The following is a 16,757-nucleotide window of genomic DNA, read 5'->3' as shown; positions in this document are numbered from 1 at the left end:
CGGAGAGTAGGCATGGCCTGGCCCATGAGCGACACATCTTCTAATCTATCATGGTGTTGGGAGGGCGGGGCCCAGATGTGTACCTACCAATGGGGCGGCTCGGGCGGGTCAGGAGGCTTCTAGCAGGTTCCAGAAGGCGGCGTGAGAGGGGGTAGACCGGGCAGGAGAAGACTTAACCGACAGTGTCCCGTAGACAGAGCTTGACCCTGAGCCGGAGCCATGGAGAAGGTGAGGGGCGGGGCCTGAGGGGGGAGGCGGTTGGGCCGAGGAAGCGGGGGGGTGCTGGGGGGACCCCTGGAGGGGTGGGGGCGCTGAGGGAGGGGTGTGAAGGCGGGAGCTGGGCAGCCCATGGGGAGGACTGTAGAGGGCGCCTGTTGGGGGGGGGTGGAGCTGGGGGGGCCGCCGTGGGGAGGAGTCTGAGAGCGGGGGGCCGCGGAGGGGGGCGGTGCGGCCTGTGGGTGGATCTGGGGGACGGCCCACGAGGTGGGGGTAGGGGGAAAGCCAGGCGATGTCGGGCGGGCGGGCTGGCTGCAGCCTGGGGCAGGGGTTGAAATCTACAAGGGATGGAGCCGGGGGGCTCCCTCAGGCAACCCGTGGAGGCGGGAGGTGTCAGAGTAGGAAGGAGCAGCCCGGGGATGGCGTCTGGGGGTGGGAAGAGGTAAGGCGGGGGGGGGATGGGACATAGCCAGGGAGTCAGTGAAGGGCCCTGGAGCAGGAGAGTTTGTCTAAACTAGATTAAAAGGTGTCTCTTAAGAACCTGTTGCCGGATACATTTTAACACCCTGATGTAGACAGGGGTAAGCTGTGTTCTAGCAGGTGCTAGGCGGGCAGGGTAAATCCTCCCTTGCACTGACCTTGCACTACCAGCTAACACATGTCAAAGACCATTCTACCTTGGTTGCATTTGAGTGTCAAAATGTGTTTGCTGACATGGCTTTAAGATTTTTTTTTTTATCCTAGTCTAGATTGAGCCTGGAAGGGAGGGGGCAGATAAAGTGAGTGTAGGTGCTGGGGTGACAGCACTCAGGAGAGGGTGGCTGGGATCTGAGGGGGTGCGGTAGATACTGAAGAGCAGTCTGGGACACTGGAATGGAACAGCTGTGAAGAGAGGTAGCCAGGAGTCCTGGAAGTTGGTGGTCGTGGGGTGTCTGGGGAGCAGGGGTGTGGAAGGAGATAAAGTGATTTGCGACAGCCAGCTGAGCAAGGAGCATCAGGGGAACTATAAAGTGCGGGGCATGGAAATATGTATGAGATAGTAAAGGGGGCAGCACTAGGAGTCTGAGTTGGTTGTGAACTAAATGTGTATGATCGGGGTTGTTCAAGGGACTGTCTGGAGATGTGTTGTTGGGTAGCTGGGATGGAAGTACTGTCCCCCCACATTTTCAGCCTCACCTCTGCATGTGCATGCACACCACTGTCTCATACCCCTACCATAGAAGATGTGCCCAGGTAGGAGTAACTGTTCTTGTTGAGTAGTTGTTAAGGTCTCCAAGCAACGTTAAATTGTTTGGGGAGGGGGTGAAGAATGCGTTGCATTCTCATGCTGGAGATGGGAGTTGTACACAGCTGAGCTGCTGCTTAAACAAGGCTTATTAAGGTGCAGTAAAGAGCCCCTGGGGTATCTTCATTGGAGGGAATGTTTGGAGCAGGTCTACAGCTGGCATAATACATGTCACTAGAAGCTCCCTCCTGCCTGTCCCAGAAGAGAGCCTGTTGCTTTTGCATGGGTGAAGGGCTCTTAATTGTTTTCTCCACTAACTTCTAGCTGCACAGCTGACTTTGCTTCTTGGAGCACAGCAAATCACCGACCTGAGGGAGCTGCTTTATCTTGGAGTAAGGCAGTTGAGTTTAACTTCGCATCTTGGTCTAAAATTCATGTTGCTGTAGAACTAATGAAACTGAGGCACTTGTGCTTGCTAGAGCCTAGGTATTGTGTGGATGAGGCCTTCTGGTTCCTTCTGCATACAGCTCTGCTGATGCCCCTCAGTCCTGACCTGCAACCCCCTGCTATCCCAGCCCTAAGTTCCACCTCCTCACATCTTTGCTGATGCCTGTCAATCGCAACTCCCTCTCCACTCCACTCAAGAAATTCCTCCTGTCTCCCCCCTCTGCAGACATAACTCCTGATTTATCTCCGTGCCATTCTTCATTTCCTGTCTTGGTCCCTGACTTGAGCAAAAAAAGGCCAGTTTTTGCACAATTATATGTTGGCTTTTTATCTTGCATACAGACATCCACTGTGGACTGGGATGAGGCCCACCAAAAGTCTTTGCTTATGACCTGTGTCAGAATGTAAATCCAGCTCTAAAATGGAAAAAGGTTCTTAATTTGTAGCACCATCTCTGAGCTCTCAAGCCCAGAAACTGGAGTGCCAGTTTTGTCAGATACCTGAAAATTGAAGTAGAATGTCAAATTATTTTTTTAAATTTGATTATTCCTGCTTCTGCCCCAAATAGTAAGGCTCTTACACTGTCAGCTAATTTGGGGTGAGCATTCAAAAGCTTTTAGAGGCAGTAATTATTTTGCCATTCATGGCATATAATTTAAAGATCCATTAATGCTCAGCCCCAATCAGCACTGAAAAGGGAGATAGCATTGGAACAGAGCTTATAGGGAGCCATCATAACACTCCTCCTTGTAGAAGGGAGACTTTGGATGTAACTGGGACAGGCTTCTGTTTGTACGGCAGAGTTCAACTATGAAGTACTTGGAGAGTGGAAGTAACAGGGTGAGAAAAATGCAAATATTATATGCAGCCTTCCTAAGGAGCTCATTAGAGAGAGTTCCAACCTGATGTGCTGTTGAAGTGAGTCATCAGTGATTGCCTTCTTTTGGCCGAGACATCTTGCTAGCAGTTGCTGGGTTTTCGAGAGGTACTGCCTCCCCATCAGTTCACGGTTTCAGGGAAGTCACACCTACACAACTTTAACCACCTGATGACTTCTGGGTCTCTGGAGTGTTTGAGCTAGGTGCTTAAATCATAGGTAAATTTCCTTTGACTCTGAACGGACTGATGGGCCCAAGCTGCATATTCCTAGAAACTGATGGTGTTTTTTGGCCATTGTTTATTAAACTACTTGAGTCAGTCATGTGGGAGAGTTCCACCCATGAGGGGTCTCCAAAGGGGAGAAGTGGCTGGTTGGGTGAGAATTGCAAGAGGGATAGACTTGGTTATCTCTGATCTGGGGTATTCACAGACCTCTTACTGAGAAATCTGGAGTCCTTTGGTGTTGCACAACTTCCATGTCAGAACAGCCATGTCAGTTTCCGAGTTCTTACTGAATCTCTGTGCTGTCAAGACGCTGATCGTGCTCTTGTATTAACCTTTCTGGGACTGTTAAAGGAAGCAGTATGTCTCCCTTCAAGCAGGTATTGAGTCAGAGTGGTTCCTGGTGAAAGATTATTCTTCCTTTTCCAAGTGCTGACTGCAGTAAGACTCCAAGCAGCTGCTGATTGTGAAAAACCCAAGAGGCAATAACAAGGGGCAGTCTTAAAAGTCTCTTACCTGCCTGTGATGCTTTGAGTTGGGAAAGATAATTCAAGGGCAAGAAGGTTGCTTCGAGACTTCCACCCACATCTGATCATGCTAATCCCCTGCTCGCTCTTGCTCTCCCTCCGACAGGTGAATGAGTTGAAGGAAAAAGGTAACAAAGCCCTGAGCGCAGGCAACATTGCAGAAGCCATCAAGCACTATTCGGAGGCAATAAAACTAGACTCCAAGAACCATGTGCTCTACAGCAACAGATCTGCAGCCTACGCCAAGAAAGGGGAGTATCAGAAAGCACTGGAGGATGCCTGTAAAACGGTTGAGCTCAAGCCAGAGTGGGGCAAGGTGAGGGTCCCTCTCTAGATTCTTAAACCGTGTTGTCTTGCTGAATGTTAGGGCTGGTGTTATGAAGGTCAGACTGATCACAGTGGTGATTTCGTGCCTTAAAATCTTGGTCGTTGGAGAGTCATGTTTTGCAATAGATGCCAATTGGAGTTAAAATGTGGTTACCGGCTGGCTCTCCCTAGTCACATGTGGCAGGAAAAATTGTATTTTGTAACAGCATAACCATGTTATCTTTGTAGTTTAAACCGGGAATAAATGATACCTCAGTGCTCTGAAAACATGCTGTTAAGAGGAATTCCTTTGATTTTTGGCTGAGATCTTCAAAGGAGCTGGAGTTAGGTGACAAATCCCTTAGGACTCTGGGGAAAATCCCAGCTTTTTATTTATTTAATGTACTTATATGGCTTCCATTACTGTAGTATTTGTGGGCCTCGCAATCTTTAACATAGTTATCCCCACAATCCCCCTGTGAGGCAAGGCAGTGCTGCTAACCTCATTTTACAGATGGGGAAATGAGGCAGAGAGACTGACTTTCCCAACATCACCTACAGTTTGGTGGAGCAGGGACTTGAACCCACATGTCTTGAGTTTAACCCTGAGGAATTTCTCTTCAGTCAAAGCTGTTTCCAGTCTCTGGAAGTAACATTTGTGGTGGCTGTTCTATGTATTGGCCACCATGTTCGTTGTCACTGGGGACTGAATCACAAGACCTTCAGAGCTATAAGCCATGAGTTGAGCTAAAAGGTTAGGCTCTGTAGCTGGGGGCTGTGACAGACTCATATGCTCTGGGCATGGGCCACAGAAGGTGACCTATAACACAGTGGCAGCTTACAAAGATGTGCTTGTCAAACCTCTGTCCTTCAGTGGTGTCTGTTTTCCTGCACAGGATATTGGGGATTTTTATTCCTTACCTTACAGGAGACATGGGCCTAAATGTTGCAGAGGCAGGTTGCTCTGCTCAGATTCCGATGTGCCCCAATATGCTAGAGTCTGGGGTGGGATGTAGTGATGCAGAAATTCCATGAGTGTGGGGACTCATCCCATCCTCCATTGGGACCTTATGACTTCCTGTCCCATTGTATCCCTCTCTCCTGCTTTCAGGGCTACTCCCGCAAGGCAGCTGCTCTGGAGTTCTTGAATCGTTTTGAAGAGGCCAAGAAGACATATGAGGAAGGGTTGAAACATGAGCCGGGGAACTCTCAACTAAAAGAGGGGCTCCAGAACATGGAAGCCAGGCTAGCAGGTAAGGGAACGAACTGGGGGAGCAGGAATTGCAGCCAGAGATCTCCACTTAATATATAAGTACTGTTTTCTTCCAAGCCACCCTGCTTAAATGCTTGGCACTGAGAAGTTGCAGAGATAAGACTCCTCTCTGCACCTACAGTAAGTGCCTTCTCAGGGGCTATGCTCTGCTCTTGGGTGGACAGGAGGAGCATGGGAGAGAAAAGGTGCCATGGAATTAGGACTAGGGCTACCTTCTTTCTGCCAGGCAACTGGGCTTGCCCAGTTTTCAACCCTGAGCTGGGACTGACAAGTCTATTCACAAGGCTCCCCGCCCCTGCATCTGGTCAAGGGGCAAGTATCACTCGGCAGAGGTTGGTTGTTGTGTTAGCCATGCAGGCCGCAGCTTTCTTATAGCTGCCGAAATGTCATGCCCTGTATAAGGATCCTCTTGGGATTCCTTGGTTGCTAAAATGACCAGTCTTTGCTTCTATGCTCTGCCCCACACAGAGAGGAAGCTCATGAACCCCTTTAATATGCCAAACCTCTACCAGAAGCTAGAGAGCGACCCCCGCACAAGAGCCTTGCTGAATGATCCCAGCTACAAAGACCTGATTGAACAGCTCCGGAACAAGCCTTCTGATCTGGGGACGTAAGTTGGATCTACCCCAGTTCTGCTGTGGTGTAATCTTGGGAAGAGTAAGGTTTCATCCTCTTGAGAGTAGTTTGTCCTGAGTCTCATGCATTGGGTCTCCCTTGCTCTCCAAACTGCAGCTATTCTGCCTACCCATTCTACACCATGTTCCCCATTCTACACCATGCCATCCCAGGGTATGCATGATCCAAGATGCCCAGTCATGCATAACCCTTTAGGCCGTGTCCTTGAGCCAAAAGGCAGAGTGTATATGGATCACTGTAACCATTCATGCTGCCCCTCAGATGCACAGGCTGGGTTCTGGCCTGCGGGGCTCTGAGTTGGAATGTTGTAGAGGAGAGCAGGATAGTAGCAGGGTGTTAAGGGGTTTGAAGTAGACATTGGGGGCAGCAGCGTGGGGGAAGAGCAAAGGGGCAAGTGAAATAGGAGCAGTGACGCAGGTGAAGACCAAGCTGTGCAAAATATAAAGGTGCTGCAAAGAGGGAATCGAAAGCTAGTATTTAGCTCCCAAGCTGGTTCCCAGGTATCTGGCTTTCCTGAGTTTTCCCTTAGGCTACAGCAGGGAGAATCCAGTGCCTGGAGTTGGAGGTTCAGACTATCTTCCATCATCCCAATTGGCCAAGATGTAGAAGCCAGGTCTGTAGGGCCTGTTTGAATGACTCCCAGCTACTCACTCCTCCCCCTTGCCTCTCTCAGGAAGCTGCAGGATCCACGAGTGATGACCACACTGAGTGTGCTCTTGGGAGTTGACCTCGGTAGTGGGGACGATGAGGATGAAGCCATGTCTCCACCTCCTCCCCCTCCACCCAAAAAGGAACCCAAGCCAGAGCCCATGGAAGAGGATCTCCCAGAGAACAAGAAGCAGGTACTACCAGCTGAATACCTGGTCCTGTTATGCTGAAAGCTTCCTGTCATGCTCAAGAAGCTGGGTGGAGGGGTTTGGTGCAAGGGAATGACCTTGAGTAGGGCTGCAAGGCCTTCTAATAAAGATGCACTGGTCTCAGGAACAGAGCATACTTGGCTGGCTGTGCAGGGCAGTAGGTCAGCTGATCAGCTCAGATTGACCATTGGCCCTATGACAGGAGCCTTAGCACAGACCCTTCTCTTCTGAGGCTGCATAACCTTGTTTCCTTTGTGTTCACTAGGTTAACAGGCTATCACTATGGTGCTCCTGTTGCCTCTGTTAAGGGGCAACTGCCTGCTTGGGAGGAGGGTGTAAGTTTCATGGTTAGGCTTTTACCTGCACTAGGGTCAGAGGCCAGGGCAAGGAATTCATCTTGGGTTCTGTCTGCACCTGGATTTCCTATGGCAATAAAACAACCAAGGTTAGGGGCCTGACCTCAATAGGTGCTGTTTTAAGAACTACTGCCCGTGGCTGGTTCAGACCTCGGGGTTTGGTGGGGGAGGTCCTGTTAGAAAATCAGGCACTTAATCTATTCACAAGTAAGAACTGGTAGCAGGCAAGGCCTCCCCAGCCTTCATCTTCTCACTGGGCAAAGGATGTTGCACTGAGGCCTGACTGTTTTCAAAGATACCGTTAGTTCCTCTTGGCTTCCATTAGAGCTCAGCGCCTAAGGCTATGAAGGCCCACTGAGCTGACTTTCAGTGTTGGAGGAAATAAGTTGCCTTGTTGTTTTAGAAATGTGCCATGCCAACTGGCAAGTGCATTAACCTTTGCTAGTATGCAGAAGGCTGGCTCGCTTCTCCCCTGAATGTAGCACAGTGTTAGTGTGCCAGACTAGCCTCTTGTCTGTAGTCCACCTGTAGATGCCCTCCATGCAACCTGCAAATTGTCTTATCACACAGCTCCATGTGTTATCGCTGGACTGGAAACATAGGTAAGTAGAGCAAGGCTTCCAGTTGAGGACAAGAGTGCTAACACATCACTGTGGGAAACCTTCCCCTCCAATCTTGTGCTGTCTGTTTCCTGGCAGCAGGAAATACCAATATTGCATATGTTTGTAAGCACCATGCTCTAGAAGTAAACACTTGTGCCCCCACAAGCGTTGGTTCCAGTGGTGGTGGGAAGGGGTGATGCTAGGAAAGCCTGTGAATGTTTGGCACTGGTCATTAGAAGGATATTGTAGCATAGGCCAGGACTCAGCTCATGGCTTGGACTCCAGACCTGGATTGTAAGTCCTAAGAGAGCTGAAGAGTTTGATACAATGGCAGCTGGAGATGCTTTTTTGCCTTCCTGTCCCCCCATTTTCAGGCTCTGAAGGAGAAGGAGCTGGGAAACGAGGCCTACAAGAAGAAAGACTTTGATGGGGCACTAATGCACTATGACAAAGCTAAAGAGCTGGATCCCACCAACATGACTTACATCAGTAACCAAGCAGGTAAGTGGCAAGTTCCAGTCTGATCTTGAGGGTGCTGCTTCCAAATTCTAACTCTAAAAGAGATTCTCCCCCCCTCACACTGAGACGCAGCAACCTCTGGGGTGAAATGGGACAGCTGTCTGTCAAGAGGACAGAAAGATTAAGGAGAATGTTATAACCATTGAAACAGCAGTGAGGAAGAATGGAATTATCTGACCTGGAACATGCTTGAGTCCCCAGAGTTACCGAAAGGGCTGTAGTATGTCCTATAGGTACAAGGAGTCTGTCTCTTACCATATCTGCCCCTTCGCCCCATGCTGAGGCTGATGGAGTAGATGGTATGCTTCCCTGTGGGGTTCCTTGGTGGTCTCCCATCCACATGCTGATCTAGCCCAACCCTGCTCAGCTCACACAAGCTCATAATGCATATTCCAAGTGGTGGTGTGCCTCACATAAAATTGGCTGCCAAGTCCTCCCCACCTCCAAACTGCTCCTCTGATATGATGCTGCTCAATGTTAAGAGTCGCACCAAGAAGGAAATGGGTGCGTGCAGGTGCCCATTTCCTCCACCTGTTGAAAAAGTCACAGTAGTTCAGGGGGAACTAGGTAGCCAGTTTTATACCAAGGAGTACAGAAGTGACCTTTCCCTGGCCACATTCTGTGAAAATTGCTACTTTCCCCATGACACTGGTGTTAATTTAAAAAACTGCAATTTTTCTCAGGACCCTACCCATGAGGCACACTAAATTTCAAAGCAATATTAGCAGAATGTGGATTTTGGAGCACGTAGAAGTGTCAGCCTTTAAACAGAGTGCGCAACCTTAATTTGAGTGGCATTGGGGCTCTGCTAGAAGAACAATGCAGGTGGTAGAAAGTGGTGTCACATGCGTTTTTCCCCTTGCAGCGGTGTACTTTGAGAAAGGCGACTACAATAAATGCCGAGAGCTGTGTGAGCAGGCCATTGAGGTGGGGCGTGAGAACAGGGAGGACTACCGGCAGATCGCCAAGTGAGTGAATCCTCTATGGGGCTGGGGCTTACGGTAGCAAGCATCTTCGCCACCTGCCCTTCTCCTTGGGATCCTATAGCACCCTCATCAGCAGTGTATCCAAGTGCCTTCTAGTTATGCATGAAGAAACTTCTCAGCTCCAGGTTGCTATTTCAAATCCAGCCCAGGTCTGAGTTATGGCTATTAGCCAGTGACTTGAAACGAGTTTGCTGGGTCTTAGTCGCTGTTGCAATTGACCGCTGTGCCACAGACCCCAAACTCCCCTCTGCAGGGGTCCTCTGGGTCAGGGAGAAAAACTTCAGTAGGGAGGATTGTGCAGGGAGGTGCTATACTTCTGTCCCCTATTGCCCTTATTTTGATGCTGGCTGCTTTCTCCACATTCAGAGCTTACGCAAGGATTGGCAATTCTTACTTCAAGGAAGAGAAGTACAAGGAAGCCATCCAGTTCTATAACAAGTCTCTGGCTGAGCACCGGACTCCAGATGTGCTAAAGAAGTGTCAGCAAGTGAGTGTGGGGTCGTGTTCCCTAGTGCATGTAGGGCCTGCTGCAGGGTGTGCACCCACTTGCACAGCCTTCCCCTGCTGGCAGAGCAGAGACATCATCCTGCCACTTAAATGTCCTGACGCTAAAATTCAAGCCTCATAGCGTATTTGTAGCTTGGGGGCTTCTAGGGCTCCACGTAGTTTTGGAAACATGATTTTTGCCAAGTTTCCCTATTGCCATGGCTGTGAGTCCCTGACACCTTACGTTAGTCCTTTGTTCGAGTCCTCCTTTTGCAGACACGCTTCTTGCCGCCAGCAAGAGTGGGAACCATAGAATTAACTAGATTCAAGGAGGGGGAATTTACCCCTCTCTGAGGTATTATTTCCAGCTGTCTGAAGACTTGGGCAGACATCAGCAGTTGTTAAACTCAGTTGCATGAAGTTTTCACTACAGCCATGAAGGCTAGAAGCATGATCTTTTCAAACAAAGGGGGAGGTTTTGAAGCATTGGGGTGGCTGCTTTGCTGCAGCACTACAAGACACACTACAAAACTTGTCCATCGGCTGGAACACATTCCTTACTGCTGCATGATATCTGTGGGTATCTGAGTGAGAGCAGCCAGTCCAGGTGAAAGTGGATCAGTGTAGTAACTCAGCCTGACCTCTGTCTGGCACTGGCTTACAGCATGGCCACTCTGTCTAGCACTCCGTGGGGAGCCTGCTGGGCTGGGTGGCTTTGTGTGAGGGATGGGGAGACCGCTGGAGCTCCCCGCAGCATTTACCAGGTGTGGGCATCATGTTCTCAAGCCCCATCAGCTCCCTGTGTCTTGACCATTTTACCCTACTGCAGCCTGGATGCAAAAAGCAGGGAGCAGTCTGTAGTGAATAGAATATGTTGCCAAGGAGTGGGGGGTACTACTTAGAGGGGCAGGGTCTGTTACATCATACCATGCTTCCTCCACAGGCTGAGAAGATCTTGAAAGAGCAGGAGAGATTGGCGTACATTGACCCCGATCTGGCTCTGGAGGAGAAAAACAAAGGCAACGAGTGTTTCCAGAAAGGTAAGGGCTCTCAAAGCTTGACTAGGAGTCAGTGAAGAGCACTGCAACATAGGCAGGGCTGGGTTAATGGGCCAGTCTCTTCAGTAGTCATAAAGGAGCCTGCCTCATGTATCCTGGGATTTTCCTTGCTGTGGGGGTGTGACTGAATCTGGCATTAGCTGTTTCTGTAGCATCATTCTGGGATGTTGTCGGCCCAGCCTCACTCCATAGTCAATCCAGAAGAAGTGGGTAGCCTGATTTCCAGAGTTACAGCTGAAGCCAAGAGGAACTGCAGGTTCCTGGGCTGTGTGGCAAAGGAGGGAAGAGTTAAGCCATGCTCTGGTGAATGGGTTAGTGCAGTGCTTACGAGTGAGTGCAGGGGTTCAGGGGTCCCTATGATTTACCACTGCCCTCTTCCCCTCTTAGGGGACTATCCCCAAGCGATGAAACACTACTCAGAAGCCATCAAACGCAACCCTAACGATGCCAAACTCTACAGCAACAGAGCTGCCTGCTACACCAAACTCCTGGAATTCCCGCTAGCGCTAAAGGTAAGCACCGGAGGCCGCGTGTCTCTTGAGTCCATCCTAGACATGCATTACTAGGGCTCCGGGCCAGCAGCAAACCAGGGCTTCTGTCATCCTCGCAACAAACCTGGATGTCATCTTGCTGTCCTCAGAGGAGATGATTTCTTTGTATTACTGTAAGTGCCCCAGTTCCAGACCAGGACTCCATTTTGCTAGGTGCTGTACAAACACAGAACAGTCCCTGCCCCAAAGAGCTGAAAATACATGCTTAGAATTGTCTCCAGTTGCCCAACAGCTTGTGTTAATTGTACTCCAGTCCAGGTTTGGTGATGAGCCAGCATCTTTAAACCTTTCAGCCCTGTGTCCCAACCCCACCATCCCTCTGAACATTGCTTTCCAAAGCATTTAATCCTTCAGAAGCTCCACGCTCAAGTATAGGCCTTTTCTTGGCTGGCCTGGCAGCTTGTGAAATGACAGCATTTCTTGCTTAGGGCAGCTAAATAGGTATGAACACAGGCGCTGATGGGTGCTCCTCTCCTCCCTCTCCCTCCCCCCCCCTGCAAACGGCAAGCAGGGCCTCAGGGGGAAGAGGCTGGGCAGGCCTTGGGGCAGAGCATGGGGCAGGGCCACCGTCCAGGCACTGGGGCCCACAAAAGATTAATCTGGCTCTGTGGATGCTGAGCTCCCCCCCCTTTGTTTTTTTGGGGGGGCAGTGCTTGAGGACCCACGGAGTCGGTGCCTATGGGTATGAAGCAGGCCAGGTATCTTGCTAATAAAATGACAAGCCTGATAACTTTACTGGAAAGAGAACTTAATATGGTGTCTTCCCTCCTTTAGGACTGTGAAGAATGTATCCGGCTAGAACCTACATTTAGTAAGTGATTGTGTCTGACTGGCGGGGGGGTGATTTTCACAATTCACTTTGGCTGGCCTATCTTCTCATGTGACACTGTGTGGAATAGCCACCACGTACTGAGGTGAGGGGGGAGCCTGGGCTGATACTGTAAAGGCCTGTGGAATAGTTCAGGCTGAACATACCTTAAGTTCATCCTGTTGGCCAGGGCCTGTGGTTCCTAATCAGTGTGTCACATGCCCTGCTGACCTTGCTACCAAAAGCGACCTGCGGTGGAAGCACAGGCAGGGAAGAAGTGTTCAGCAAGCGTAAACCCCAAGGGATTGTGTTTTGCTTGCAGTCAAGGGTTACACCCGAAAAGCTGCAGCGCTAGAAGCCATGAAGGACTACACTAAAGCCATGGACGTCTACCAGAAAGCTCTCGACCTGGATTCCAACTGCAAGGTGAGAGCATCTAATGCCTAGCAGTACTATACTGCCAGCAGCCGTCTGGTGTTGGAGAGCCAAAGAGGTGGCTTAATCCTGGCCTGTAAGTGCTCTCAGGAATCTTCTCCACCTGCAGGCAGAGGGCTTTTTAATGTAGCAAACAAAGACAGAACAAAAATAAGGTAAAGTAACTCTTGAACAGGGAGCATAATTAACTGCTAAAACAGCCTCCTGGGGTTGTGGTGGATTCTCCATTGCTGGTATCTAAATCAGGACTGGGCGTGCCCCTCTAAAAGAGCTGTGCTAGCTTAGAGATGTCAAACTCCTTTGGGAAACAGTGCTGAATTCTAGGCTTAATTATGGTGTGTGGGTTAGGATATAAATGCCCAGCAGGATCCTTGTTGGAGTTAATGGGACTTGTACAGAGATCAGGGGATATTAACCTTTATAAGAACAGCTACCTTTGTAGCTCATTGATTGCTGCCTTGACTCATTGCTCAGTGGGGAAATAGACTTCTGTTTATGCTCAGTACTTTATTTCTTTCCTCTTTATTTCTCCTGGTTTTTGAGTCTCCTCTGTGCTTCCTGCCACAACTCCCCATTCTGAACATTGTGAAAACAATTGGGAGTCCTTGCAGCACCTTAGAGACTAACACATTTATTTGGGCATAAGCCTTCATGGGCAAAAACCCACTTCATCAGATGCATGGAATAAAAATACATTAAGCAGAATATATATATTATAGCCCATGAAAAGATGGGAGTCGCCTTACCAAGTGGGGGGTCAGTGCTAACGAGCCAATTCAGTTAAGGTGGAAGTGGCCTATTCTCAACAGTTGACAAGAAGGGAAGAATACCAAGGGAGGAAAGATTACTTTTGTAGTGCTAACCAGGCCAATGCAATCAAGGTGGCCCATTTCAAACAGCTGACAAGAAGGTGTGCCTATAGGCAGAGGGAAAGTTACTTTTTGTAAGTTTCAGAGTAGCAGCCTTGTTAGTCTGTATCCGCAAAAAGAAAAGGAGTACTTGTGGCACCAAAATAAATAAATTGGTTAGTCTCTAAGGTGCCACAAGTACTCCTTTTCTTTTTGCGGATACAGACTAACAAGGCTGCTACTGTTTTCAACCGCAAATCATTGGGCTCCATGTCTGGGTGAAAGTATTATGCAGAAGATCAGGCTAGGTGATCACAGTGGTCCTGTACCTAAGACTGTTTGTCTGTGGGTGTGGGAGCAGGCTTGTTTGTGCTGAACTGAACTGACTTAATGTACTAGCTAGACAGCCCTTCCCCCAGGGTAAGCTGTGTTGAAATGCCTTGCTAAGGTTCCCTGGCAGGGATCCTTTCTGGCTGTGCTCCCTTGAGGCCCAGGTTGCAAGGACTAATGACTGAGAAGGCCTAGAGCCTGTGTCCTGTCACCAAACCAACCTTGCATGGCATTACCATTACCCCTCACCAGCCAGGGTACAGTGGCTAGCTCTGACAGAGCTCCTCATGCTGCCCCTGCCATTCTTGCTTCAGGAAGCTGCCGACGGCTATCAGCGCTGCCTCATGGCCCAGTACAATCGCAACGACAACCCGGAGGAGGTCAAGCGGCGTGCCATGGCTGATCCTGAGGTGCAGCAGATCATGAGTGACCCAGCAATGCGGCTGATCCTAGAGCAGATGCAGAAGGACCCACAGGCGCTGAGCGAGTGAGTGAGGCTGCCTGAACGTGGGGGTGACTGGAGCTTGGGTCTGGGTAGATCTAGCTCCTGAGGAGCTGCATTGTGCTTCCTGCTGAGCCACATAGGGGTGTGTTTCATAAGGAACCTATAGCACTGCTTAGCTCAGCCTTTAAGTGGTGCTGTTGGGTCCAAAACCATTATCCCATGCTGGTCCCTATAGAAGGGGACCATGTCCACATGAGAGCCCATAGCATTTTCTCAAGAGTTAAGGTGTTCACCTCAGTGCCTTGGCTGAATTCCCCTATTCTGGGAAGTTTGGACTTCTTACAGTCCATCAGTTTCAAGCATGTGCAAGATATTCCTTTACCCTCTTAAGCAGAGTTGTCTGACACCAACCACGCCCGACCCTTGCATCCCACCCCAGAGGTGGCTGTGTCACAGGCAAGGAATGCTTCATAAAAAGACACTGGGTCCCAACCTGGAGGCAGCTGCATCTTGTAGGTGATGGAAGTGTCAAACTCAAGTGCTTTGGAGTGATACTACTTTTTCCTCTCTGCAGACACTTAAAGAACCCAGTAATAGCCCAGAAAATCCAGAAGCTGATGGATGTTGGTTTGATTGCAATTCGGTGATGACTTCGCCACCCTGTTCTACCCCTTTGCCTGTTCATAGAGCAGCTGGGACATTGGACACTGGCAGTACAAGCAAAAGGAAAGCCTATTTCAATAGGAGATAAAGACTTGTACAGTATCATGCTCTCTACAGGACCTGCTGCCCACACCACCCATGCCAGTGTGAGGCCAGCTGGCCACTTTCTCTCCAGTTCCTGTATCTTCCAAGCAGCTTGTTCCATTGTTGAGCTGCCCCTCCCCTCTGTGGTTCTTTCTCTTTGTTGGCAGAGGCCTGGGAGGTGGCGGCTCCTAACTGTTCATTGTCTGGTTCTTCTGGCTGTGAGACTGCATTGCCATGCTGCACTCCCAATAAAAGAGCAAAGCAGTCAGCGGTGCTTCTGGGTCTGTGTCTGTCCCTCCTCCCCACAAGACAACCAAGGGAAAGTCTGTTTCAAGATCCCAGCCATGTCCATGTCCTTTCTTAGCAGCCAGAGTGCTTTGCAGCTAGCCATCCCACAGGGGGCGCTAGAAGGCACCTGGCTTCACTTGTCAGTGGCTGTATCTGTCTCACGCCAGTAAGTGAAACAGGAAGTCTCTCTCTGACATGCCTCTGTATGTAGCCAGACAGGCGGGATCTGGATCCTCTGCTGCTGTCACAAGCTAACAGGGTTATGCTGGCACCAGTCCAGCACCTGGCCTGTAGCCTTTAAGCTCATGAACAGATAGTACAGACTCTGGTCTCTACCGTTGTGAGTGCAGGATTTCTGGGTTCTTTCCTGGAATCCCTGTCTTGAGGGGACTGGTTGCTATGAAGATCCTACACCCGAGAGATGACAAACACCCTGGTAACAGGGCTCACTCTGCAAGGGGAGTATTAAGCTGCCCCTAGGGGCTACCCTGCCCCAGCCTGTTGCCCTACAGGATCCCCTCCCCTGTCATGCACTTTATGACATTGCAGGGGGTGACATGGGCTGGGGGGGGATATTGCTGTGCCTCATACTCCCCACTAGCAGAAGGAGCTGTGGCATTGGGTGTATTTCCTTCCTACCTTAGAAAGGCAGAACTCTGTAGCCCCAGTGCAGCGAGTGGGCTGATTCTCCTGCCAGCCCATCCTAGCTGCAAGGTGTACCTACCCTCTTCCCTGGGGGACCTTAGCAGCTGCGTCCCCATCCCCCTTCCCCAGAGGCTGTGCCTGAACGGAACTTCCGCTGCTATAAATACAGCACCCACAGAGGCAGGAAGGGGGCTCTGCCGCAGAACAGGAACTAGCAATGTGACGCAGGCTTAGCTGTTCAGATCCCAGTGTGATGCACCAAAATGGTCTCTAAAATGCTGTGCGCTATTCCTCTGCATTTGGCCTGGCCAAATCTGCACCTCTCTCCTTACAGGAGGGTTTAGGACAGGCAGGTGCGAATTAAATACCTCTTTGATCCCCCAACCCAGCTCAAACTTTCCCCTCTCTAGCTTGTCCCATCAGCTTCCCCCAACTTCAAGTGTGGTCTGACATGCCCCCTCTTTCCATGCAGCCAGTCCCATTCCCCTCTCCTGCTCAGATACACCCACTCAGCTCTGTGTTCAGCAGGGGCCTGGGTGTTAACTGGGATCGAGGCTTTTTTTTTTTTTTTTCCCCTCCCTCTCCCAGAGTTGTGCTGATGGACTGCACTGGCTGGCAGTCTTATGCTGACAAGCCAAGCTTTGAGGATTGCACTTCACTTTAGGAGGAGAGGGGTCAGTTAGAGCAGAACTGGGAGTCAGGACTCCTGGGGTTCCATTCTTAGGAGTGGGGTCCAATGGCTTAGAGAAGAGTTGGGACTGCACCATTCTCTGCCAAAACATGTGACCTAGGGAAAATTAGGGAAGCAAGACACCTGCGTTCTGTGGTAGGAGAAGTGATAAGTGCCCTAGCACTCCAAACACAGTTGCAACATAGAGCTGGATGCTTCTCAACAGTTTCCCAACTTCCAGTGGCCAACAGTGGTGTGGGAACATAAGAACTGCAAAACCAAATCAGCCCAGTGAATCAGACTTCCCACCAGTGCTTCCTGCTTCAGAGGAAGGTTCAAGTCACCCTGCTGTCCTGCCTGCAGGACACATTCCCCCACTGAACACCTGTCAGCAT

The 16,757-nt window shown here is 50.1% G+C and overlaps 1 protein-coding gene across 3 annotated transcripts; it reads left to right on the top strand.

Moving 5' to 3' along the window:
* The first annotated feature begins 73 nt into the window (after positions 1-73).
* Positions 74-15,027, top strand: STIP1 (stress induced phosphoprotein 1). 3 transcript variants are annotated; one of them, XM_048859413.2, is made up of 15 exons: positions 1,425-1,449; positions 1,766-1,833; positions 3,623-3,832; positions 4,934-5,075; positions 5,564-5,705; positions 6,405-6,573; positions 7,921-8,047; positions 8,931-9,033; positions 9,418-9,538; positions 10,481-10,577; positions 10,983-11,107; positions 11,921-11,957; positions 12,277-12,380; positions 13,882-14,054; positions 14,587-15,027. In XM_048859413.2, the coding sequence occupies exons 1-15, from the start codon at positions 1,440-1,442 to the stop codon at positions 14,657-14,659; spliced, it is 1,701 nt and encodes a 566-aa protein (XP_048715370.1). In that variant the 5' UTR covers positions 1,425-1,439; the 3' UTR covers positions 14,660-15,027. The 3 variants fall into 3 exon arrangements, with proteins under 3 accessions (XP_048715373.1, XP_048715371.1, XP_048715370.1); XM_048859416.2 differs by lacking the exons at positions 1,425-1,449; positions 1,766-1,833 and adding an exon at positions 74-228; XM_048859414.2 differs by lacking the exon at positions 1,766-1,833 and having other exon boundaries at positions 1,281-1,449.
* Positions 15,028-16,757: the final 1,730 nt, after the last annotated feature.

This window comes from Caretta caretta, chromosome 7, assembly GCF_965140235.1.
Source record: "Caretta caretta isolate rCarCar2 chromosome 7, rCarCar1.hap1, whole genome shotgun sequence".
Lineage (NCBI taxonomy): Eukaryota > Metazoa > Chordata > Testudines > Cheloniidae > Caretta > Caretta caretta.
The sequence above is the reverse complement of the archived record's forward strand: the minus strand, read 5'-3'. Positions and strand labels throughout refer to the sequence as shown.

Bases quoted from the DNA above. Each gene is read 5' to 3' on its own strand.
- STIP1 (XM_048859413.2), top strand. The intron at 3,833-4,933 runs GTGAGGGTCCCT...TCCTGCTTTCAG, and splicing joins TCAAGCCAGAGTGGGGCAAG to GGCTACTCCCGCAAGGCAGC. The intron at 11,958-12,276 runs GTAAGTGATTGT...TTTTGCTTGCAG, and splicing joins CCGGCTAGAACCTACATTTA to TCAAGGGTTACACCCGAAAA.